Here is a 26,078-nt window from a genome sequence, read left to right on the forward strand (position 1 = left end):
ACTAAATTTGAAATTTACACAGACCATAAAACATTGGTTTTGTTTTAGTTGATGTCAAAGCATCTTCAAGATTTGTCAGGTTGTTGTCAAAGTTGCAAAAGTATAATTTTGCCATCAGATACTTACCTGTTGGGAAAAACGTTGGAGCTTACTGCCTTTAGAAGGCCTTTTCCAATTGATTACAGTATTGCGTATCAAGAAGATTCCGAATTTATGGTTGTGGCATTACTCTGCATGTAGCTGTTTCTGTAGCGTGGGGAGACACCAGTCGGTGAAGCCAGGCGCTTTATAAACAATGTATTATTATTTTATTATTATAGATGCTGTGCAGGAACGCCTTGGTTTTATATCTGAAACTGGTTTGGAAAGAACCATACAAAAAGATTATATCTTAAGGGATGTAATGCACTACATTTGGACAGGTTGGACAAAAGAGAGGTCTCTGTTCGCTCATTTAAGGTATAATGCTCATGTTACATGTTGCTCCTGAATGTAGCGTTGTCCATGCTATAATTTTGAGACACGACCAATGTGGACCTCTAGTTACCTTCGTGTGTTTGCTTAGCAAGATAGCACATGAAAGACATCTAGAGATTACTTTCACCTGTAAAAACAAAAACAGTTTTATTGGTGGCCTTCTCTTGATTCTCATGTTACTAATTGGGTGAATACATGTTCAGAGTGTTTATAGTGTGACAAACGCTGGAAAACTACAGAAACTATATTACACCCACAGAATTTCCAGATGCACCTTGGGAGAAATACGCCATGGACTTTACGTGCTCATTTAATGATTTGGAATCAAATCTGAAATACACTATAGTTTTAATAGACTGTTATTCAAAATGGATTTAGATCATTTTGCGGATGTTGCAAGCACAGATACCATAGTCATTTAAAAAAAAAATGTATCTTCCATTTTTTCTATTGAAGGGGCATTTAAATTGTCTGTCAGAGGCAATGGTACTCACTTTGTGTCCGAACATGTGTGGAAGTTTGTCCACAGTTTTGATATCAAACATTTACAAGTGGCTTTATATAGCCCGTCTACCAATGCTCTTGTAAAAAGAGAGAATCATTTTGTGAAGGAGGGTGTCCAAACAGCTTTTGCTTATGGTTTATCTGTGAATGAGTATTTAGCTCTGAAGGTGTGGAGTTAAAATACTACTGGGGAATCTCTGTTCACAATATTAAGAGAAAGGATGCCAAAAACAAATTTTTGACCAGAATGGATGTAAAAATGTTGTGATGTAACTGTTAAAATAAATTATGAGGCAAGTGTAAAACAAAAGGTTTAAAAAAAATGACACACAAAACTCAATTTAATAACAGCAAGAAAGTAAGCTATACTTTGATGAATTCAGGTGAGCTAGCCATCATTACATCTTTAAAGAAAGTTATGTAGGTAGTAGTTACATTTTTTTAACCTATTAAAGTTTTAAAAGAAAGCAAAAACATCTGTTTTACTTGCAGGGAAAAGTTGGCAGAGCAAGAGAAATGTGGTGCAAGTGAGTGATTTTCAAGCACAAATTATTTCTAATCAAAAACAAAATGTCAGGGGCAAATACTCTAATAGTTCTGATTTTTGTTTGCTGACAAAGATATTTCCGAGGCGCATACTCGGCCAATGCACAATCCTCCACAAACTGGTAGCAATATTCTTGACTCTCAGAGTGGAACACAGATGCTTTTTTCCTTCATTCTAACTCTTCTGACTTGAAATGACTTTAATTTGAGTCTTTGCCTGCTTCAACTTCTGAGGTAATTTCTGAAGCCAGCTCAAATGTGTCTTACAGTTCAAGTTTCGGTTCTTCAGATTTAAACAAGACACACAAGGTGTGTAATATTGTACAGAATACTAAAACAACCACTACACAATCTCAAGGTTCTTGCAAACATTCTGTAAGATTGCCTGTGAAATTTGATGATTATATTGTTTATTAAATGTGTTGGTTTTTCTAATCAAGGGGGCGGGGTGATGTGGTGAGTGCTTTATTAGTACATGTCATTGTTTATTTGTGAAATATAGAATGTAGTTCTGTTCTGTTGAATTGACCCAACCTCAACATTTTGTGGCAGTTGCTGAGATCGAGTAATCTAAGCAGACGGCTTTCTTCTCATCTGTCCTTGTTTACCATAAACTTTTATTGTGTTATATCTAAACGCATGATGGCCTTTCCTTCATCAGTCTACATAACATCTTTCCTGAGAAAAATAGGAAATTTTATTCAGGGGTGTATAGCAAGAGTTTTCTCAATAAGTAAACATATTTTAAGTATGAAAATGTAGAAAAAAACATTGTGAAAGTTGAAATGCTCCTGAAATTCTTTGGCTGTTGTAGATTTCAAAATTACTGCTGGGAATCATTGTGAACCTCAAGAAGTTGAAAATCTATTTCAAATATTTTATTATGTATTGAATAGTTTTTATCCTTTTACTCTTGGTGTGTGTAAATGTGGTTGTATGGTAAAAACTGGCCGAATAAAGTTTTACTTGACTTGACTATTTCAAATATATGAGGAAACCAGCAACAGTAGACATCATCGTTTGCCAGCTGGTCATGGAGAATCCTTCAATGGGGGCCTGATTCTCAAAGATACTAGTGGTAATACAATTGGAGTTTTCAACCTAACATAGGTGCAGGTGTACACATTTTTGACTACTCAAACGTTTTTCAGATTATGCCTGGAACCCTAAATTAGTCGCAGGTTTTATGTGTACGGTTGGGAATTCTGTGTCTGCTTTAGGATCAATAGCGAAACCTCTTCCCCAAACTCCCCCTAATTTTGTTGGCGTACCTTTCTACCTTTGGCTCTTGAAATGGTTTTGCTATTGTCCTCGTTAGGAGTAAATGTCTGACTTTTTTTAAAGGCTGCAAGGAGTCAGAGAGCAGTTTGTGAATACCCTCAAATGTTTATGTTTGTGTGTGTGTTCCAACTGGCATGGTATTCCAGCCTGGGAAAGTCCACTCTCCTCTCCACTGTGTTTACATTTACTCACAAACATCTTGGTCTCAGTTAATCATTTTATGAGTGCAGAACCAAGCTTTGTGAGTACCAAAAGTGCTTTTTCTCTTAGTATTTTGTTTGACACAGCCTTTGATTTTGATGGTGATGCACATCGGAACGCAATAGGCATTTCCATACCTTTCATTTATTTATTATAGACTGTCATTCTCACCAGGCATTAGGAGATTACACAATTACTAGGGTAAAATAAGACTAAATGTAAAGAAGAAGGGGTGTAAGAGAAGCAGGGCAAACAGCATAAGCGAAGAGAAAAGAAAAAAGGTTGAAATAGGATGAAACACCAAGTTCCAATAGCCAACAAATCATTTTTGGTAGAGGTATGATTGTAGATTCTTTGTGAAAGCAAGACGGGTAACTTGGAGTGAGATGAACGGTAAATACAGCCTTGATGTTTTCTTGCACTGAAACCTGAGACTTTGCAGTCCAACGCCATATCTACCAAATACTTAGGGCTCGATTCCGATCCGGTAAAAAAAACCGGCTTACGATTCGTATTCGTAGCCGATTCCGTACGATTGGGAAACTACCGTCCGACCAGCGAATTCCGATCCGTTACCGTTGATTTCCGTACGATTTTCTAAGATCCGTACGATTGACATTCGTATACCCGTACGAATAAGCCTCGGGCAGACCACCGTACGAATCGTAATCAGTCCGTACAAACTCACTATTCCGATTCGGAACGACATGCCTGAGCGAGATACGTACGGGCCTAAGTATTCACGCTTCAACATTCAGTCGTATGGGACATTCGCCTCACTGCAAGCTCCACCAATACATACTACACGCACACCCCTCGGCCAAGCCTACGCGAACACCCCCACCCGCCAACGGCCCGTACTACTCACTCGCACGCACAAGTACGACACGCACCCCCCCCAACAAGCCTACGCGAACACCCCCACCCGCCAACGGCCCGTACTACTCACTCGCACGCACAAGTACGACACGCACACCCCTCGGCCAAGCCTACGCGAACACCCCCACCCGCCAACGGCCCGTACTACTCACTCGCACGCACAAGTACGACACGCACACCCCCCCAACAAGCCTACGCGAACACCCCCACCCGCCAACGGCCCGTACTACTCACTCGCACGCACAAGTACGACACGCACACCCCTCGGCCAAGCCTACGCGAACACCCCCACCCGCCAACGGCCCGTACTACTCACTCGCACGCACAAGTACGACACGCACACCCCTCGGCCAAGCCTACGCGAACACCCCCACCCGCCAACGGCCCGTACTACTCACTCGCACGCACAAGTACGACACGCACACCCCTCGGCCAAGCCTACGCGAACACCCCCACCCGCCAACGGCCCGTACTACTCACTCGCACGCACAAGTACGACACGCACCCCCCCCCAACAAGCCTACGCGAACACCCCCACCCGCCAACGGCCCGTACTACTCACTCGCACGCACAAGTACGACACGCACACCCCTCGGCCAAGCCTACGCGAACACCCCCACCCGCCAACGGCCCGTACTACTCACTCGCACGCACAAGTACGACACGCACACCCCCCCAACAAGCCTACGCGAACACCCCCACCCGCCAAGGGCCCGTACTACTCACTCGCACGCACAAGTACGACACGCACACCCCTCGGCCAAGCCTACGCGAACACCCCCACCCGCCAACGGCCCGTACTACTCACTCGCACGCACAAGTACGACACGCACACCCCTCGGCCAAGCCTACGCGAACACCCCCACCCGCCAACGGCCCGTACTACTCACTCGCACGCACAAGTACGACACGCACACCCCCCCAACAAGCCTACGCGAACACCCCCACCCGCCAAGGGCCCGTACTACTCACTCGCACGCACAAGTACCACACGCACCCCCCCCAACAAGCCTACGCGAACACCCCCACCCGCCAACGGCCCGTACTACTCACTCGCACGCACAAGTACGACACGCACACCCCTCGGCCAAGCCTACGCGAACACCCCCACCCGCCAACGGCCCGTACTACTCACTCGCACGCACAAGTACGACACGCACACCCCCCCAACAAGCCTACGCGAACACCCCCACCCGCCAAGGGCCCGTACTACTCACTCGCACGCACAAGTACGACACGCACCCCCCCCCAACAAGCCTACGCGAACACCCCCACCCGCCAACGGCCCGTACTACTCACTCGCACGCACAAGTACGACACGCACACCCCTCGGCCAAGCCTACGCGAACACCCCCACCCGCCAACGGCCCGTACTACTCACTCGCACGCACAAGTACGACACGCACACCCCTCGGCCAAGCCTACGCGAACACCCCCACCCGCCAACGGCCCGTACTACTCACTCGCACGCACAAGTACGACACGCACACCCCCCCAACAAGCCTACGCGAACACCCCCACCCGCCAACGGCCCACACTACTCACTCGCACGCACAAGTACGACACGCACACCCCTCGGCCAAGCCTACGCGAACACCCCCACCCGCCAACGGCCCGTACTACTCACTCGCACGCACAAGTACGACACGCACACCCCCCCAACAAGCCTACGCGAACACCCCCACCCGCCAACGGCCCGTACTACTCACTCGCACGCACAAGTACGACACGCACACCCCTCGGCCAAGCCTACGCGAACACCCCCACCCGCCAACGGCCCGTACTACTCACTCGCACGCACAAGTACGACACGCACACCCCCCCAACAAGCCTACGCGAACACCCCCACCCGCCAACGGCCCGTACTACTCACTCGCACGCACAAGTACGACACGCACCCCCCCCCCAACAAGCCTACGCGAACACCCCCACCCGCCAACGGCCCGTACTACTCACTCGCACGCACAAGTACGACACGCACACCCCCCCAACAAGCCTACGCGAACACCCCCACCCGCCAACGGCCCGTACTACTCACTCGCACGCACAAGTACGACACGCACACCCCTCGGCCAAGCCTACGCGAACACCCCCACCCGCCAACGGCCCGTACTACTCACTCGCACGCACAAGTACGACACGCACACCCCCCCAACAAGCCTACGCGAACACCCCCACCCGCCAACGGCCCGTACTACTCACTCGCACGCACAAGTACGACAGGCACCCCCCCCAACAAGCCTACGCGAACACCCCCACCCGCCAACGGCCCGTACTACTCACTCGCACGCACAAGTACTGCAAGCACACATAACGCCAACACCAAAACGACCACAAGGACCTTGCTAACAAGTCGCACTACCACACTGAACATGTCTCCTGTGTACACACCTTTGACAATCAATGTCCTGGTCACAGCCAAGCAGCCAAACAGAGGACAAAGCCAACACCCACCCCATATAACACCCACACAAAAAATTCAAATTAAGCCACACCCACGATTTGACCAATAAAAGGGACCACACATACAACCCATCATCCTTTGCAACATACCCATGCTTGCGAGGAAACAGAGAGCACACCAACAATTCCAGCCACATACCTTCACACATACACCCTATCACATCTACACCAACACCACCTCCTTCACTATCACAAACACACACCCTAATCCATACACACCATCACACCCTCAATCACATACACCTCACACCATGAGCACACCCAAGAATCCAAAATTCACCAACCCGGAGATGGAGATACTTACTGATGAAGTCATCAGAGTCGACCCACAGCTGTTTGGCGCATTGGTCAGACAGACCAGCATGGCAGAAAGAACACGCCTGTGGGAGAGGATTGTAGACCGGGTCAATGCTGTTGCACCCATCAGGCGCACCAGGGAAGAATGCCAGGCCAGGTGGTACGATCTGCGGAGGATGGTGAAGAAGAAGATGGCACAGGATTACGCCAATGCACACCACACTGGAGGCGGTGGTCCCCGCAGACCTCCTGTATACCAGCCCTGGGAGGAGAAGGTCATGGTCCTACTGCCAGCGGTGGGAGTACATGGAATAGAAGGAGCCATTGAGTCTGGTGAGTGTACAAAAAACACAACTTACATGGGTAGACTAACAACAGTGCCCAGCAGCATGGGGTGGGTGGCCATGACTCCAAGCAGTACACAACCAAATGGTGGGAGTTGCAAGGGGGAGGCACATAGGGTGCAATGTGTAGGGTAAGAGGCTGCTCTCATGCCATATGTCCCAGGGACACACACAAGCATAATGCCCAATGCACAGGGATAGGTAAAGATCACACAAGATACTAGACCACAGCTGCTAAATATTAACATTTTGCTGACACACCTTTCAGAGATGCATCATTTTGTGACAAAGTAAGGCAGTGTAGCAAGAGAGCAAGCACAATCTACCTGTCTCCATCCCTGTCTCGCCCTCTGTCTCTGTCGCCCTCTCCCTCTGTCTCCCTCTCCCTCTGTCTCCCTCTGTCGCCCTCTCCCTCTGTCTCCCTCTCCCTCTGTCTCCCTCTGTCTCCCTCTGTGGCCCTCTCCCTCCCTCTCCCTCTGTCGCCCTCTGTCGCCCTCTGTCTCCCTCTGTCTCCCTCTGTGGCCCTCTCCCTCCCTCTCCCTCTGTCGCCCTCTGTCTCCCTCTGTGGCCCTCTCCCTCCCTCTCCCTCTGTCTCCCTCTGTCTCCCTCTGTGGCCCTCTCCCTCCCTCTCCCTCTGTCGCCCTCTGTCTCCCTCTGTGGCCCTCTCCCTCTGTGGCCCTCTCCCTCTGTGGCCCTCTCCCTCCCTCTCCCTCTGTCGCCCTCTGTCTCCCTCTGTCTCCCTCTGTCGCCCTCTCCCTCTGTCTCCCTCTGTCTCCCTCTGTCGCCCTCTCCCTCTGTCGCCCTCTCCCTCTGTCTCCCTCTGTCGCCCTCTCCCTCTGTCTCCCTCTCCCTCTGTCTCCCTCTGTCTCCCTCTGTGGCCCTCTCCCTCCCTCTCCCTCTGTCGCCCTCTGTCGCCCTCTGTCTCCCTCTGTCTCCCTCTGTCGCCCTCTCCCTCCCTCTCCCTCTGTCGCCCTCTGTCTCCCTCTGTGGCCCTCTCCCTCCCTCTCCCTCTGTCTCCCTCTGTCTCCCTCTGTGGCCCTCTCCCTCCCTCTCCCTCTGTCGCCCTCTGTCTCCCTCTGTGGCCCTCTCCCTCTGTGGCCCTCTCCCTCTGTGGCCCTCTCCCTCCCTCTCCCTCTGTCGCCCTCTGTCTCCCTCTGTCTCCCTCTGTCGCCCTCTCCCTCTGTCTCCCTCTGTCTCCCTCTGTCGCCCTCTCCCTCTGTCGCCCTCTCCCTCTGTCTCCCTCTGTCGCCCTCTCCCTCTGTCTCCCTCTCCCTCTGTCTCCCTCTGTGGCCCTCTCCCTCTGTGGCCCTCTCCCTCTGTCGCCCTCTCCCTCTGTCTCCCTCTGTGGCCCTCTCCCTCTGTCGCCCTCTCCCTCTGTCTCCCTCTGTCGCCCTCTCCCTCTGTCTCCCTCTGTCGCCCTCTCCCTCTGTCTCCCTCTCCCTCTGTCTCCCTCTGTGGCCCTCTCCCTCTGTGGCCCTCTCCCTCTGTGGCCCTCTCCCTCCCTCTCCCTCTGTCGCCCTCTCCCTCTGTCTCCCTCTGTCTCCCTCTGTGGCCCTCTCCCTCCCTCTCCCTCTGTCGCCCTCTCCCTCTGTCGCCCTCTCCCTCTGTCTCCCTCTCCCTCTGTCTCCCTCTGTGGCCCTCTCCCTCTGTGGCCCTCTCCCTCTGTGGCCCTCTCCCTCCCTCTCCCTCTGTCGCCCTCTCCCTCTGTCTCCCTCTGTCTCCCTCTGTGGCCCTCTCCCTCCCTCTCCCTCTGTCGCCCTCTGTCTCCCTCTGTGGCCCTCTCCCTCCCTCTCCCTCTGTCGCCCTCTGTCTCCCTCTGTGGCCCTCTCCCTCTGTGGCCCTCTCCCTCTGTGGCCCTCTCCCTCCCTCTCCCTCTGTCGCCCTCTGTCTCCCTCTGTCTCCCTCTGTCTCCCTCTGTGGCCCTCTCCCTCCCTCTCCCTCTGTCGCCCTCTCCCTCTGTCGCCCTCTCCCTCTGTCTCCCTCTGTCGCCCTCTCCCTCTGTCTCCCTCTCCCTCTGTCTCCCTCTGTGGCCCTCTCCCTCTGTGGCCCTCTCCCTCTGTCGCCCTCTCCCTCTGTCTCCCTCTGTGGCCCTCTCCCTCTGTTGCCCTCTCCCTCTGTCTCCATCAGTCAGTGTTTGTCCCTCGGTCACCTCAATGCACATCCCTGAGGCACACACACAGTTGCACACAAGCACTGCACAGGCCTCACAAACTCCATAGAGCTGAATGTTAAGGGATGTCTCACAAGTACCAGCAAGCATCTGCCATGTGCCTGTAAGACAGCCACCATTTCCTGTCAACACTGTACTGTGTCAGGACACACATCTCAGAAAGCTCAATAGTACACAATGGGCACAGGTGTAGGCAGCACAAGTCCCTCCTGTGCTCATTGCCAACACAAACATCAGGACAAGGTCACACATGCTGTGCATAAACACAAATCCAACATAATGGCAGCATGCCACATGAGGGGACAGCCAAAACATGAACAATGGACGCTTGCAATTTGCAAACAAAGTAATAGCATGGCGTGTTGTACACACCCCTTACATAAACTCATCCCCGGGAGACAGGCGTTGTATTGCAACACTGTTCCAATTGCCATGTACCACAACAAAACACGTACTCATAAGAATATGCATACAACTCTTACATGCACATAACAGAAGCTCCAGTCCATTGTGGCCCTCTAAAAAAGCTAGTGCCCCATCTCATTACCTTTGTGGATGTACATAAGCACCAACATGGACATGGGTATTGACAAGGTGATGCGTCTCAGAGAAGTGCCAAGTTCTAAAGCCATGATCTCCAAGTGGGTGTACAGGTCCAGCGGTGTTGCCATTGTTTGGCCAGTATGGAACAGCAAAAGACATCCAAAGTAGTAGCTGACATGCTAAATAATGATGCTCTGTCTCTTACATCAACATGCTGCATCTAAACTCTGTGCATGCTTGCCGCACACATAAGATTTTTCACCACATCCAGGATGTTGCGTGAAACTTACAAATTCTTTACACGTGTGGTGCCGGCAACACAAGACACAGCAATGGCTGTGTCAGTCATTGTCAAGAGATTGGATGAATGTATATACCCCATCGTACTATTGTGTTTTTCTACCACTAAATACACAACTGTACAATGTCAACTATGTATAGCTTGTGGAACAGTGATGCTGATAATGGATAACAAAACCACATGTCACTTGATATAGCCCTAACAGTGTCTCTCTCTCTCCCACACACAGGGCAACGTGCGGATCGCCCCCCCAGCCAGGGGGGCCAAGGATCCCAGTCCCAGGCTCAGCAGGACCCAGACCCCACCGCCAGCGCCGTCCCTCAACGCACTGTGGATGACCCCAACCAACCTGGCTCCTCTGGATCCCAAACCCCTGCAGCAACTATACCAGCTACATCTCTGCCAACCACCGGACCTATTCCCACCACATCCCAGCAGACAGGTCAGAGCCCTGCCCATGATTCACAAGAGAGCCAGTCTGAAAATGAGGGACACCCTTTGTCGGGCGCCCCTGAGGTTGGTGACAACCTCCACCCTCCCAGCACTCGGGGGGCCCGTCGATCGGATGTGCCCACAAGCGCAGGCCGTGCTCATGTGGGTCAGGGTGGTGGGAGTGGCGCAAGGCGGAGGCGAGAATCTGGCCAGTCAGCTGCAGGGACCGGTATGGCTGAACTCGATAACATCCTTGAGGCATACCGGCGGGACACCAGTGAGGTAAACCAGCTTGCGGAGACCCTCAACCAGCTCAAAGAACAGCAGGCAGAGCAAATAGCCAGGCAAGACCTGCATTATGGACGGGTGGAGGCACACCAGGCTCAGCTCTTGATGGTGCATAGGGACATTGTCCATGTGCTACGTCAGATGGCTGCCAACATGCAGCCCCCTCCCTGTGTCACAAGGCCAGCAACATCACGGCAAAGTGCAACACCAGCCACAGGGAGGGAGGAGAGGGAGGAGGTTGAACCCTCTGACGTAGCGTCCCATGCACCGTCCATGCCTGCACATGAGGGTCCCCCAAGGAAGGCGGGTCGTCCACGCCGAAGGCGTTGAGGGCCTGTGGCCCATGGACTTCTCCCAGGACACTGGACCTGGCATATAGCCCCTGGGTGCAACAGCATCCCCTACGAGACTCTCCCACAAGGACTTGCTGGTCACAGTCTGCCCAATGATGTCAGGCACTGTGGGCTGGACTCTGTTGACTGAAACAGTAAGCCATCTCATCTCCAGCAGTGAATTTTGGATTCCCCCCCCTTTCTGTACAGCACCTATTCACGTTTCATGCACTAGAGCACCCAATAAATAATTTAAACATCATACGCATTTGGTGAGTAATCTTTGAAACAGCATACATGTATATGTGTCAGCAAATGTCATAAATGCAAGGTATACAACAAACAGCAGTCATCCACACACTTGGATCAGAATCTGAGTGATGACACACATTGGTCAGAAATTTCCACAAACTACATACATGGATGGTAAGACACACCTGTGTGGGACAGTCAATGCTGGAGGGGGGAATGAATCCCAAACAGCTAGCACAGGCAGGCCCAGGAGAGTCACTTTGAGGAGTACATGTCAGTGTCACAAAAGTAGTAGTCCATGTAGGGAGTACCTACAACTGTGTCCTCAGGTATGTGAGCTACCATCAGCATGATGCATTACTGTGTATGTGATTAATGCCGCACAGGATGACGGTGGCAGGACAGACTGTGGGCAATGGGCTGGAGCACTCTACACAGGCACACCTGATTAGGTGACCTACCCCTATGGAGCTACAAGTACTATACTACTGTAATGGGAACAACGCATACAGAAAAACAACACACACCAGACAAATACCAACCCCGGAACCGCCAAATCACACCACACCCAAGAGACAGGGTCATGGTGTGTGTCCCATGTGCCAACTTGACTGACTGTGACAGCAATGTTGAAGTGGTGTGAGCATGTTGTGTTCTGGCACGTGACTGTAAGCTAACAGTTTTCGGATCTAGTGGTGTTGACAAGCTAACACTCTACAATAGTGTGCCAATGTAAGGTGTGTGTGTGTTGGACACGCCACATGACCTGGTGGTACGTAGACCCAATGTCATGTGAATCTGCATAGTTGTGCCAGTATGTGTTGCACACACACGCATAGCAGCAGCTATGACTGAGTACACAGCATTTTCATAGCACGAGGGTGAATGTCTGGTGTTGTCTGTGTGTAGGGTGGCCGGAGCATGCTCTATTAATGGATGGAAGGAGGGTCATCCTGTAGGTGTCTGTGTTCCTGGATAGTGTGCGCTGCATGTTGGCTGTGTATGCAGCTGCAGCAATGAGTGAATAAATGACGGCAGGAGGGGTGTGACTAATTGCTAAACAAACACATAACACAAGGGCAGCCGCAATGCGCAAAGTGACATGTGGATGTGAAGGCAGGAGTGTCTGCCTCACTCAGGATCACTGACTACTAAATGGCACAGTAAACACCACACATCACAGTCAGTGGATCAGGGCCCTTACGGTCAAGTGGGGCACAAGACACACAGCGTCTGCAGGTGTATACAAGAGCTAGTGTGTTCAAATCCAAACTGCACCAACAAAGACATCTACCTCACACACAACATAGTATTATAGCCTTCACCCACCCCATGTGTGTGGACAATACACAGTTACACACCTAACAAGCATGAGGTAACTAATTTGAAAATAGTATATGTGCACATTAGACGGACATGTGTGTAGAGACACAAGCAGGCACTAGATTCTGTAGGAGTCAGACGTCATGCACAACATGATAATCTACATTGTGAGCCCATGGAGCTATCACAATCATACATGTGCATTGTCAATAAGTCCAATTTACACTAATCATGATGTCACCTGTAATGCCGCTTTACGAATACCTACAAGGCTGTCAACGACTGGCCGTACCTTTCTTCATCAGACTGGTGTGATGCTCTAAGGGTTCCACCTCCAAATAGCCCATTGGTCTGAGTACAAACAACAGACACAAAAGGGTGATCAGGCGAGGGAAGGAGAGGATGGGAACTGCTGGGAGGGAGACCTGAAACAGAGGCAATTAAGCATTAGGACAACATTCTCATGTCACAGACACTTCAAAAACCTCATTAGCTACACTCTACCAGTCACACCTGTGAAGTGTACTGTCTGGTGACAAATAATGATGATTAATCATGCCATCACATCAGATTCGATGCTGTGACACAGACACATAAAAACTGGGACAGTCTGTCATCCATTAGAGTCATGTGTAACGCTCACAAGTGAGCACCCATGCAAAAAGATCTATGTAGTATAAACACATTCCCAGGCACAGATGAGGTAGACATCAGTAACAAATGGAAACATATGGAAATCAAACTACCGCTAACTCTAAAGTCTGTATGTGATATTGGTAAGCCATAAGGGCCCTGTAAGCTAACTTGAGCAAATCCACTCCAGCTGTTAGTATCACATATGACGAGGAAGTTAATGATCGACATGCAATGAAGGCACTCTGTAGCCAGTCTTTTGGTGTGGCAAGTATGCATCACAATGCTAAACATGATATGCATGTACAACAAATATTAAGTGCAAGTGATGTCCATCCAAGCTACATAATCAGACCCTACCATAGCACAGTCATGGTGCCGGCGACCAGAGATTCATGTGAATGACCGCACTCCACTGGTGCTACACAGAAATTCACATATGCATCTTTCACACTTTTTACTTTGTCATGCTAAACATACATGGCATCATGTGCATCTAAACATCACGGCTACTCACTGTGAAGGCTGGCGTTGCAGTATTCTCAACCTGCACTGAGGTAACGACATGACAGTGACATGATATACTGCTGCAAGGGGCAATGCATCCATGTTAACTGATTCACGGGACAGTTGTCTTAAGATGTGGAACATACACTGGGCAACACCAACACCACATGCTTTCATGGTACTCACACTGGACTGGCCCACAAGCTGGAGGTGAGGATCCAGTCACATTCTAATGCACACAGTGAGGCTGCAATCCCCCACAGAGTCCGTGGTTGTGACCTCTGACACAATGTCATGCCATGGTATGTGCAATGTTGCTGTGGCAATGTCTCCACACATTGATGCATTCACCAGAGTATCAAAGTACAACAGATGACAGAAGGGGTGACTATCCTGTCATGGGAGTGGCCATACATGTCATGAGGTACATAATGGAGTAGCATGTATGCAAGATGACACCACATGCACATGAACATGTACCACACATTTCTACACATACCAATGCTAAACAGCCTCATATGAGTCCTTACCCAAATTGACTCCTCCACATGTTCAAGCATGCTCCGTTGATGTGGCTGACGGTGCAATCATAATGAGCAGTAGCAGGATGACCACGATGTACCCCAACGGACAACAGGCAGGACGAGCTGTGGATGAGAGTGGCACACAAGGGGTCACGGTCGGTATAATGTCATTTTGACAATGTCTGTTGAATAGCCTGATGTAGTATGACACCTGTACATTCCGAGTGCACTCATAGCACGTATGTGTGTAGCATTCCAACTGAACATGTGACACAGCACAACACACATCCAATTGATCTTGCTTACAGTCTGTTGCATACATAGCATGCTACCCATGCTACTCTATAGTCCATCTTTTACTGAAAAGATGAAAGGACTCACCATCATGAAAAGAAGTTGCGGATGAGGTGACCGCGGATATCATCTTCACCCTCCTCATCACTGGCATCCTGGCCAAGGCCTTCATCCTCAACGGGCGGATGTTCCAGCTCATCAGGATCCAGGTAGAGTGGCACAGCCTTCTCCACTGCCATGTTGTGTAGCATGCAGCACACGGTGAAGATGTCACACACCTTGCGTGGGCTGTATTGGAGGGCTCCGCCTGTCTTGTCCAGGCACCTGAAGCGGCTCTTCAGGAGTCCAAAGGTCCGTTCGATCACCTGCCTGGTCTTCACATGTGCATTGTTGTAACGCTGGTCTGCAGCTGTCCTGGGGTTGCGTAGCGGAGTCATTAGCCATGGCATGTTTGGATATCCAGCGTCTCCTGCAATTTGACAACATGTACAAGAGTCAATCATATGATGCAGATCATGAAGTTGTGACATACTGACATACAGAGCTCACAGTGTATACTCACCAACTAGACATGCCCGGTGGTTGTGCAGCTGCAGCATCATCTGTGGTACCCTGCTACGCCTCATGATGAAAGCATCGTGGCACGATCCTGGATAACGTGCACAAACATGTGAGATAATCATGTTGGCAAGACACACCACCAGGGCATTTATCGAGTGGTAGTGTTTCCTGTTGCGATACGCTTGCTCCTGAGCCTGTGGTGGGACAAGAGTAACATGTGTACCATCAATTGCACCAATTACATGTGGCATACGGCCCAGGCCATAGAATTGCCCCTTGACATCTGTCAACTCTTCTGGAGTAGGGAATGTAATGAAATCATCAAGGTGGAGCAACATTGCTCCCAAAACATCACTCAATACCCGGCTAAACATGGTCTGAGACATCCCTCCCACATCAGGTATGGTAAATTGGAAGGTACCTGTGGCAAAGAAATGGAGGGCTGCCATCACCTTCACCTTGGGTGTCAGTGCACTTGGATACCTGTGGCGTGGTTGTAGGTGAGCCTCAAGCCTGCCCGTCAGGTCCTTGATCAACTGTCGGCCGAAGCGATATCGACGGATGCAGTTGCGCTCCCTCATGGCTTCCAAGTCAGGCAACGGCCTTTCCAGAGGGGGTGCCCTGCAAGACACAATTTTAAGGAAATGTCTACAACTGTCTGACTAAGACTATAACAATGTACATGGCACAAGCAACACCTCTTCAAATGATGTAGACAATTTGGAGTGTGGTGTGGGATACACACAGATGCCAGCTCCCACACACTCCTCCGTGGCGAAGGTAAATACCTGTAGTGTGTGGAATGGATGTGACATGCATACAAGCCTTCAGATGTACAGGTCTAAGTGACCATGACAATGTATCATGTCAGTGAGACACGTCATGTCAATGTCAGTAGGAGGTTGCACACCCAGAGGGCAGACTGCAATACACACACACACCACATGTGCAATCATTTGCACTGTTCAGCCTTAGTCATGTCGCGGTGTGTACTTTCAGTGAGAATTACATGACCATCATCATACATCATGATAATTACATTTGTCACTGACGGTCTGTAATGCCATCACACATGTGAACGGGTCATTTACACACGTGGCATGGTGTGTGTACATTAGTCACCCTGCCATCACAGCAAGGACACAACATATATGCTCCTACAGCAGATGCACAGTACTTTCAAGGACTAGTTACTTACCTTTTGTGAACCAATATCTGTAAGGAACAGTAGGCAGTAGCAAAGTGTCACATTTCTATACATACATAGCTTAGGACTAATTAGCCTCCCTGGGTGTCATTGATCTGACCAGTGAGTGGTGGCTATCCAGGCCACACCGGAACAAAAGTAGTGTTGTTGATTGGCATCCGACAAGGGCGTGGCCACGTTTTGGCTGTACCTACAACGCATACACTGGCAGCTGTTACACAAACATATCCCACAGAGAGTGTGGGTAGCAGGCAAAGATGCATGTCAAGTAGCTAAACATCACTCCCAGAGTCAGGGAGGATGATGACATCTTTGCGTAGTGCCTGTACCTCTTGGATACCCTCTACAGCGTAGGTAACGTGAATGTGTTCTGTGGTTTTGAGGGCTGCATGCAGATGCTTCCTGGGATGGGGTGGTAGGACAGGGAACATGGTCAGTCCGGGTAGGGCAGTGGGGGTCTGACAACGTGCCTATGTACAGACAAACATGCTGCGTGGCTGTACAAGCTTGCAAAAATACATACAGTACTCTCATCAAGATGAGCCTGCAGAGGCTCAGCGTAGCGTTAGTGTAGTTGAAGGACCTGAGTGACAAGTTGGTCCTCACCGCAACAACAGGGAGATGAAGGGCCATGGTTACAACCGCCCACATAAACACTACACTGAACGTTGCCAAATCATCCAAATACATCTTTTGAGTTGAGACATCACCTGTGTCTGGCTAGGTGTCCACAACACTCGCATCCCCCAGTCCACCTGTCCTGTGGTGTTGGGACTGACACTCACGTGCCAGTGGGTCTTCTTGACCCTCCCAATACTCATTAGCGCCAATTGTAATGAGGTGTGGCCAGCTCATTGATGTTTACATTCCCATGCAGCATTAAGAGCGGTGTTCTGCCACACAGTTACCACGGCGGAGCCGTACAGTGTGTGTTATCGGGGCCAGCACCACCCCAGAATGGCGCCACGGCTGACACCTGGGGGAGATCTGGCAGTGAGGTTGTGAGTTGCACCAGCGGGGACCTGGATGAACATTCCGATCATGTCTGTCACAGCGGTTCTGGGACGTATGCACCGCCTGCGTCCGTCACTCAGCGAATGATGGCGTCAGGGGCATATCAACTGAGGCGCAACTGCCCCCTGACGGGTACGGTGGGCCAGAAGCTGATGCAGAGTCACTGGCCGGGGTGAAGGACATCATGGACATGAGGAAGTGCAGTTACTCCTCCTGTGTCACATGCAGGGCTGGGACCGTAGGTCGTGGTGCTGGCTACGATGGCTGCTGTTCTGATGGAGCCGTGTGGTCGCCGTCACCCTAATCCCATGCAGCATTGCACTTGCATCATGGTTATTTGTCAATGCAATTACACATCTCTGACTTTTGTTGTTTACCTGACAAGTGTCGCCTGGGGAATGATGTACTAATGAGGGGCTCACATGTCTCCACACCCACACACATGCACTGGTCCTACATCCCAACCATGAGCTATTGTGCTGCTGTGCCAACTGCTGGAGTCTAAGTGGCTTGTGGGACATATCACACCTGGATTCATATGTCAGCTCCCCGCAATTGGAGCAGCTCTTGTTGTTGTGCCTGACGTGAAAACCGTGGAGACACAGACGGTGAGGGTCACTCACCAACATGAGGCCTTTTCATTCCTCACAGGCTTTGTAAGTGACATCCCTATTGGCACGGTCTTGAGTATGACAATAAAAGGTAAATGTTCTGAAGTGTTAGTACAATGATTTAGGGTACAAAATGTGTAAGCTTTAACTTAGACCGGAGCTGCGTTGGTGTTGAGAAACAAACAGAGGACCTGACGTGTGGACGCAGAGGTGACATATGACTACTCAGATAACGTCATCAGGGCAGACACAACGCCAAGGATACTTGCAGAGCCAGAGGAATTACACACCAACACACAAGTGTACGGTATTACGGAAATTGCCATGTCCAGGATGACATGTGTGGATATTCTGAGGTGAGTAATACTTTACTGACCTCTTCATGGCATATGCTAACAGCATGCACAATGTAGCACAAGGCACACACATGACGTGGTCACACAGGGTCATGCTGTGCGGCTATGACCCCTCTGTGACAGTGGGCATGTTCCTGTCATCATGTGGCAGTTCCCTGTACTGAATTGTGGCCCATTCGAGTGTTCATGTGCCACGCTACATGTTGCAGACGTCAATCGTGTTGAAATTGTTGAATGCATGTGATGCACATGTGCATCATGAATGATGACATGTTGTGCAAGCTATTTACACATCAACTGAGGCACACGGTCACAATCCCTGTGCTTCTTCAATGTCTGCCAAACCTGGCACATACTGATGTATGTGTGCCATGCTGATGTATGCATCCACATGGTTGACATGAGTGTAGACTACATCCCTGCTGTGTGATTTCCTAGTGTGACTCTGCCAATGGTGACATGAAGGTGGACAGGGACGCAGCCTACACAATCGTTCACTTGACCATGTCTGACTCAATGTACCCCAATGGTAGGGGCCTGTGTACGCATCGTTTCCCTATCGCCTTTAGGCTCTACTGAGCGTACCCCAATGGTACGGGCCTGTGTACGCATCGTTTCCCTATCGCCTTTAGGCTCTACTGAGCGTACCCCAATGGTACGGGCCTGTGTACGCATCGTTTCCCTATCGCCTTTAGGCTCTACTGAGCGTACCCCAATGGTACGGGCCTGTGTACGCATCGTTTCCCTATCGCCTTTAGGCTCTACTGAGCGTACCCCAATGGTAGGGGCCTGTGTACGCATCGTTTCCCTATCGCCTTTAGGCTCTACGCGAGCTGAGCGTACCCCAATGGTACGGGCCTGTGTACGCATCGTTTCCCTATCGCCTTTAGGCTCTACGCGAGCTGAGCGTACCCCAATGGTACGGGCCTGTGTACGCATCGTTTCCCTATCGCCTTTAGGCTCTACTGAGCGTACCCCAATGGTACGGGCCTGTGTACGCATCGTTTCCCTATCGCCTTTAGGCTCTACTGAGCGTACCCCAATGGTACGGGCCTGTGTACGCATCGTTTCCCTATCGCCTTTAGGCTCTACGCGAGCTGAGCGTACCCCAATGGTAGGGGCCTGTGTACGCATCGTTTCCCTATCGCCTTTAGGCTCTACGCGAGCTGAGCGTACCCCAATGGTACGGGCCTGTGTACGCATCGTTTCCCTATCGCCTTTAGGCTCTACGCGAGCTGAGCGTACCCCAATGGTAGGGGCCTGTGTACGCATCGTTTCCCTATCGCCTTTAGGCTCTACGCGAGCTGAGCGTACCCCAATGGTAGGGGCCTGTGTACGCATCGTTTCCCTATCGCCTTTAGGCTCTACGCGAGCTGAGCGTACCCCAATGGTACGGGCCTGTGTACGCATCGTTTCCCTATCGCCTTTAGGCTCTACGCGAGCTGAGCGTACCCCAATGGTACGGGCCTGTGTACGCATCGTTTCCCTATCGCCTTTAGGCTCTACGCGAGCTGAGCGTACCCCAATGGTAGGGGCCTGTGTACGCATCGTTTCCCTATCGCCTTTAGGCTCTACGCGAGCTGAGCGTACCCCAATGGTACGGGCCTGTGTACGCATCGTTTCCCTATCGCCTTTAGGCTCTACTGAGCGTACCCCAATGGTACGGGCCTGTGTACGCATCGTTTCCCTATCGCCTTTAGGCTCTACGCGAGCTGAGCGTACCCCAATGGTACGGGCCTGTGTACGCATCGTTTCCCTATCGCCTTTAGGCTCTACTGAGCGTACCCCAATGGTACGGGCCTGTGTACGCATCGTTTCCCTATCGCCTTTAGGCTCTACGCGAGCTGAGCGTACCCCAATGGTACGGGCCTGTGTACGCATCGTTTCCCTATCGCCTTTAGGCTCTACTGAGCGTACCCCAATGGTAGGGGCCTGTGTACGCATCGTTTCCCTATCGCCTTTAGGCTCTACGCGAGCTGAGCGTACCCCAATGGTACGGGCCTGTGTACGCATCGTTTCCCTATCGCCTTTAGGCTCTACGCGAGCTGAGCGTACCCCAATGGTACGGGCCTGTGTACGCATCGTTTCCCTATCGCCTTTAGGCTCTACGCGAGCTGAGCGTACCCCAATGGTACGGGCCTGTGTACGCATCGTTTCCCTATCGCCTTTAGGCTGTACGCGAGCTGAGCGTACCCCAATGGTAGGGGCCTGTGTACGCATCGTTTCCCTATCGCCTTTAGGCTCTACTGAGCGTACCCCAATGGTACGGGCCTGTGTACGCATCGTTTCCCTATCGCCTTTAGGCTCTACTGAGCGTACCCCAATGGTACGGGCCTGTGTACGCATCGTTACACCATTCAATGTGTAGCAATGGCAATGTCACCGTACTTGTGTGTGGATTTTTTAAATTTCATAGGGAACAACTAAGGAAACAGTGTACTGTTCCAAATGCAACCAGGTTGTCATGGATACGGAGTTTTTTACACTCCTACAGGTGTCCTGGAAGATTCAGTTAGGAAAAAGTATACAATGTTGCGAAAGTTGTTGTTCAGCTCTGGCTCTATTTTCAAACCATGCATATGTGTGTAATGGGCTTAGGTGTGATGTGATTGGATGGAACATAGGATGCAAATTATGGTGGCCTATCACACACTACTCCTTGGACTCACAGACCCTCTGCAGCACAGATATAAGGCAGCATGTGGCTGTGGGAGGGCACTTGCCTGCACAACATTGGTGTGCTAACCACAGCTGCTGTCTCTGAATCCTCTGGCCCTGATTAGCTGAACATGGAGAGGGCACCTGCATTCACTGATGGTGAGAACAAGGCCCTTCTGGATGCCCTCCTGCCCAACTTCAGCAAGCTGTATGGGAGACCAGGGGATCAGGTGAGTGATGTGTGCAATACCTTGGAGTGTGCACCTGTTGTGTGTGTGACATCATAGCCACTGTGTAGTAATACTGGATAGATGCAATGTTGTTGTGAGTGAGTGCCAGGGTGCACAGTGTTGTTAGAAGAGAGTTATTTGTTGTAGTGTGGTGTGTGACAGCATGTCACGTGCTGCATTGCACCCAGATATAGCATGTCTTGTTCAGTGAGTGTCATGCTCAAAGAGTGTTTTACAGCCCTCATGTAATCTGTAGATTTACAATGTAATGCTAAGCAGTTTTGTTAGCACACAGGCCACATACTCCTGGACAATGATGCTAATGTGTGTGCCATACGTTGCCCTATTGTCATCATGTATTTTGTGGACATATGGGTGTCTTGGGAACATGCACCAGGTATACTGATGTTCTGTAACTTTACATTTGTGACAGGTATCTGCCTATGAGAAGGGTGAAATCTGGGTGGACATCGCCAGGGCTGTCCGGAGCGAGGGGGGGCCTCGCAGGAGGCTTCGAAACATAAAGAAGAGGTGGCAGGACATCCGGTGCTGGAGCCGCCGCATCGCCCGAGTCCAGCTGAAGCTGGAAGCTCCACGCCGGCATGGCGGCAGCCGGCAACTCACCCCCAACATGCTCCGGGTCCTGGAAGTGGTGTTCCCAGACCTCCATAGGCAGTTGCAGGAGGGACAGCAGCACGAAGGGGGTAGGTACATGTCTGTTTGTAGTCATGTGTGTGAGAAATGGTACCTGAAGAGCTCTACGGCATGGTCACACTCCCATAGTTTGAGTGGTGTAGTCAGACAGGCAGTTCATGCATTGGAATTCGATTGTCCCTCTGTCAGCAGCTGCTTCTTTACATGCCTTGCCCTACTCCACAGTAGAGGTTTGCTTTGGCTAATGCTTGTTTTTGACATGTACTCCTATGGTGCAGTGTCTCAAGTTGCATCTTCCTTTGCACATCTTCATGTTGTAGGGGGGTATGTCACACCTGTTCGTACCTTAAATGTAGCACCACATGTGCACTATGTCTGCCCTTCTTCATATTGTGGCACTGTTCTTGAGTCTCAACAAGTGTTTTGTGCACAAGTCAGCCTCAGTGGCCTTTGTCCATGGTACACTTTCTAATTATCTTGTGTTAGCTGCAGGTGCACAATGTACATGTGCTATATTTTGGACTTCTGCATACTCACACTGGGCAGTGCGTGTGTGCATATTCTCTCCATCTGTGGCATGTTCTTTGTACATGGTATTGATGGTTTGCCACACAATGTGACTTTGGATGTACAAAGCGGTGATGGCAGTGTGAGGTGATGGAAGACTTGTTTCAGGTCCCAGGACGGCATCACATGGCAGTTTGCCCAGGACTTTTCTAATGTGGCACAGAGTCAAAGCTAATCAAACATGACCAGGTCTTGATTTGGGTGGCAGGGTTGGGTAATGAACTGTTATGCATCATCAGCTATCCTGTTGTCAGGCAGTGGATCATGATTGTGTCTCTCATACAAGTATTTTACTTGCCTATACCTTGTCTCCTACCTTACATTGAGCTGTGTGTCTCTGACATTTCTCCACAAGTAGAATTGTCATTATGAAGAGTTATGTGTCATGTGACTCATGATGCATGCCATGTTGACGAAAGAGGCCATATGATTTGCAGCTGATATGTCTGATGTGTACAGGTGACTGATATGTTTTAATTCTTCTCCTTGCTCACAGCATCATCATCTGAATCTGGAGGAGACAGAGGCGCGGACCAGGCGGAGGGACACACCGACAGTGCCACCTGCTGGGAGGTGTCAGAGGGAGGCAGTGGCACAGAGTGGGAGGAGAGTCTACAGGCCGCACGACATGTGACTGACACATCGTACCATGCCGACGAATCCGAGACAGACTCTCAGGAGGGGGGGGAATATGCAGCAATGGTCACTCATACATCTTTGGCTGCCCTCCCCTCCTCCAGTCCCATCTCCAACCTCCCACTCCTTGGTGTGCCTAGGGTCCGTGCTAGCCCCCGTGTCTCCTTTGTTCCCGGCACCGCAGCCCCTGCCCCTGTGTCCCCTGCTGCCCTCAGTGCTGAGACAGTGGACCTACTCCGGCAGATTGCAGTAGGTCAGGCATCCATGCTGTCTGTCCTCCATGGACATACACAACTGATTACACAGGTGGTGTCGTTCATGGAGGGCATGTCATCAGCCATGTCTGATCTGCGTCGGAGTGTGGCTGCCATTGAATCAACGCTGACGGCAGCTATGTACACCCAGCAGCATCTGTCCCCCCCCCATCCTTCCGAGCCATCCACCTCTGCCTCTCACATACCTACACAGCATACACGCACACGCCACAGGTCAGACACACCCAGCGCACACACACAGCATAAGAAGCTCAAAGCTCCACGCACACAGTCTCAAGGGCAAGTAGGCACACCCACAGGGAGAGGGGAGACACCTCACACACACATCCACACACCCAGTAGGACTGACTCACAGCCCTGTACCTCCACCCCCAATGTGTCCCCGGGTTCTGGTGGTAGTTTTTCCGCCCTGGCTGAGGTGTGCAGCCAGGTTTTTGAATCTACTTTCGGCGATGCCCCAACCAGTGTGGATGAATCCACTACACCTGCACCCACTCCACCTGTCCTTCCCTCTCCTGTCCATGCGGTGCCGGAGGATTCCACAGATGGTGCCCCCATAGTCAGCACAGCTGATTAAACGCCATGTGCAGGCATGTTTGGGTGAGATGACACCCATGGAGGCACAAGCTATTGCTGAGACTCTATTGGACTGGCCATTGCCCTTTAATGAGCGAGGACTCTCATTTGCTTTTCTTTTGTGATTCCGCTGAATAAAGCTGATTTTTTATTTTCAGATTTGTAGTTTGTGTGATGATGTCTGTGACTGCTGGGTGCCTGGGAGCTGGTGTGATGTTCACATTTAGGTCTACTAAAATGTGTCTATCTCCTGAGGGTAATGAGGTTGACAATGGTATGTTTATGATGTACGAGCTGGGCAGTGGTGGGCACTCTGATGCTGGGCACTCTGATGCTGGGCAGTGGTGGGCACTCTGATGCTGGGCAGTGGTGGGCACTCTGATGCTGGGCACTCTGATGCTGGGCAGTGGTGGGCACTCTGATGCTGGGCACTCTGATGCTGGGCAGTGGTGGGCACTCTGATGCTGGGCACTCTGATGCTGGGCAGTGGTGGGCACTCTGATGCTGGGCACTCTGATGCTGGGCAGTGGTGGGCACTCTGATGCTGGGCACTCTGATGCTGGGCAGTGGTGGGGACTCTGATGCTGGGCAGTGGTGGGCACTCTGATGCTGGGCACTCTGATGCTGGGCAGTGGTGGGCACTCTGATGCTGGGCACTCTGATGCTGGGCAGTGGTGGGCACTCTGATGCTGGGCAGTGGTGGGCACTCTGATGCTGGGCAGTGGTGGGCACTCTGATGCTGGGCACTCTGATGCTGGGCAGTGGTGGGCACTCTGATGCTGGGCAGTGGTGGGCACTCTGATGCTGGGCAGTGGTGGGGACTCTGATGCTGGGCAGTGGTGGGCACTCTGATGCTGGGCACTCTGATGCTGGGCAGTGGTGGGCACTCTGATGCTGGGCACTCTGATGCTGGGCAGTGGTGGGCACTCTGATGCTGGGCAGTGGTGGGCACTCTGATGCTGGGCAGTGGTGGGCACTCTGATGCTGGGCACTCTGATGCTGGGCAGTGGTGGGCACTCTGATGCTGGGCACTCTGATGCTGGGCAGTGGTGGGCACTCTGATGCTGGGCAGTGGTGGGCACTCTGATGCTGGGCACTCTGATGCTGGGCAGTGGTGGGCACTCTGATGCTGGGCACTCTGATGCTGGGCAGTGGTGGGCACTCTGATGCTGGGCACTCTGATGCTGGGCAGTGGTGGGCACTCTGATGCTGGGCAGTGGTGGGCACTCTGATGCTGGGCACTCTGATGCTGGGCAGTGGTGGGCACTCTGATGCTGGGCACTCTGATGCTGGGCAGTGGTGGGCACTCTGATGCTGGGCAGTGGTGGGGACTCTGATGCTGGGCAGTGGTGGGCACTCTGATGCTGGGCAGTGGTGGGGACTCTGATGCTGGGCAGTGGTGGGCACTCTGATGCTGGGCACTCTGATGCTGGGCAGTGGTGGGCACTCTGATGCTGGGCACTCTGATGCTGGGCAGTGGTGGGCACTCTGATGCTGGGCAGTGGTGGGCACTCTGATGCTGGGCAGTGGTGGGCACTCTGATGCTGGGCACTCTGATGCTGGGCAGTGGTGGGCACTCTGATGCTGGGCACTCTGATGCTGGGCAGTGGTGGGCACTCTGATGCTGGGCACTCTGATGCTGGGCAGTGGTGGGCACTCTGATGCTGGGCACTCTGATGCTGGGCAGTGGTGGGCACTCTGATGCTGGGCACTCTGATGCTGGGCAGTGGTGGGCACTCTGATGCTGGGCAGTGGTGGGCACTCTGATGCTGGGCACTCTGATGCTGGGCAGTGGTGGGCACTCTGATGCTGGGCACTCTGATGCTGGGCAGTGGTGGGCACTCTGATGCTGGGCACTCTGATGCTGGGCAGTGGTGGGGACTCTGATGCTGGGCAGTGGTGGGCACTCTGATGCTGGGCAGTGGTGGGGACTCTGATGCTGGGCAGTGGTGGGCACTCTGATGCTGGGCACTCTGATGCTGGGCAGTGGTGGGCACTCTGATGCTGGGCACTCTGATGCTGGGCAGTGGTGGGCACTCTGATGCTGGGCAGTGGTGGGCACTCTGATGCTGGGCAGTGGTGGGCACTCTGATGCTGGGCACTCTGATGCTGGGCAGTGGTGGGCACTCTGATGCTGGGCAC

The 26,078-nt window shown here is 51.6% G+C and overlaps 1 protein-coding gene across 1 annotated transcript in view; it reads left to right on the top strand.

Moving 5' to 3' along the window:
- The window catches only part of LOC144790740 (uncharacterized), a 36,930-nt gene extending 12,993 nt beyond the window's left edge, over positions 1-23,937 (top strand). Inside the window, exons 3-4 of the mRNA XM_078665450.1 lie at positions 21,662-21,932; positions 22,946-23,937. Coding sequence (XP_078521576.1) covers positions 21,662-21,932; positions 22,946-23,937 — 1,263 coding nt within the window. The remainder of the gene's footprint in view (positions 1-21,661; positions 21,933-22,945) is intronic.
- The last annotated feature ends 2,141 nt before the right edge of the window (positions 23,938-26,078 follow it).

Source organism: Lissotriton helveticus, chromosome 11 (genome assembly GCF_964261635.1).
Source record: "Lissotriton helveticus chromosome 11, aLisHel1.1, whole genome shotgun sequence".
Classification (NCBI taxonomy): Eukaryota; Metazoa; Chordata; class Amphibia; order Caudata; family Salamandridae; genus Lissotriton; species Lissotriton helveticus.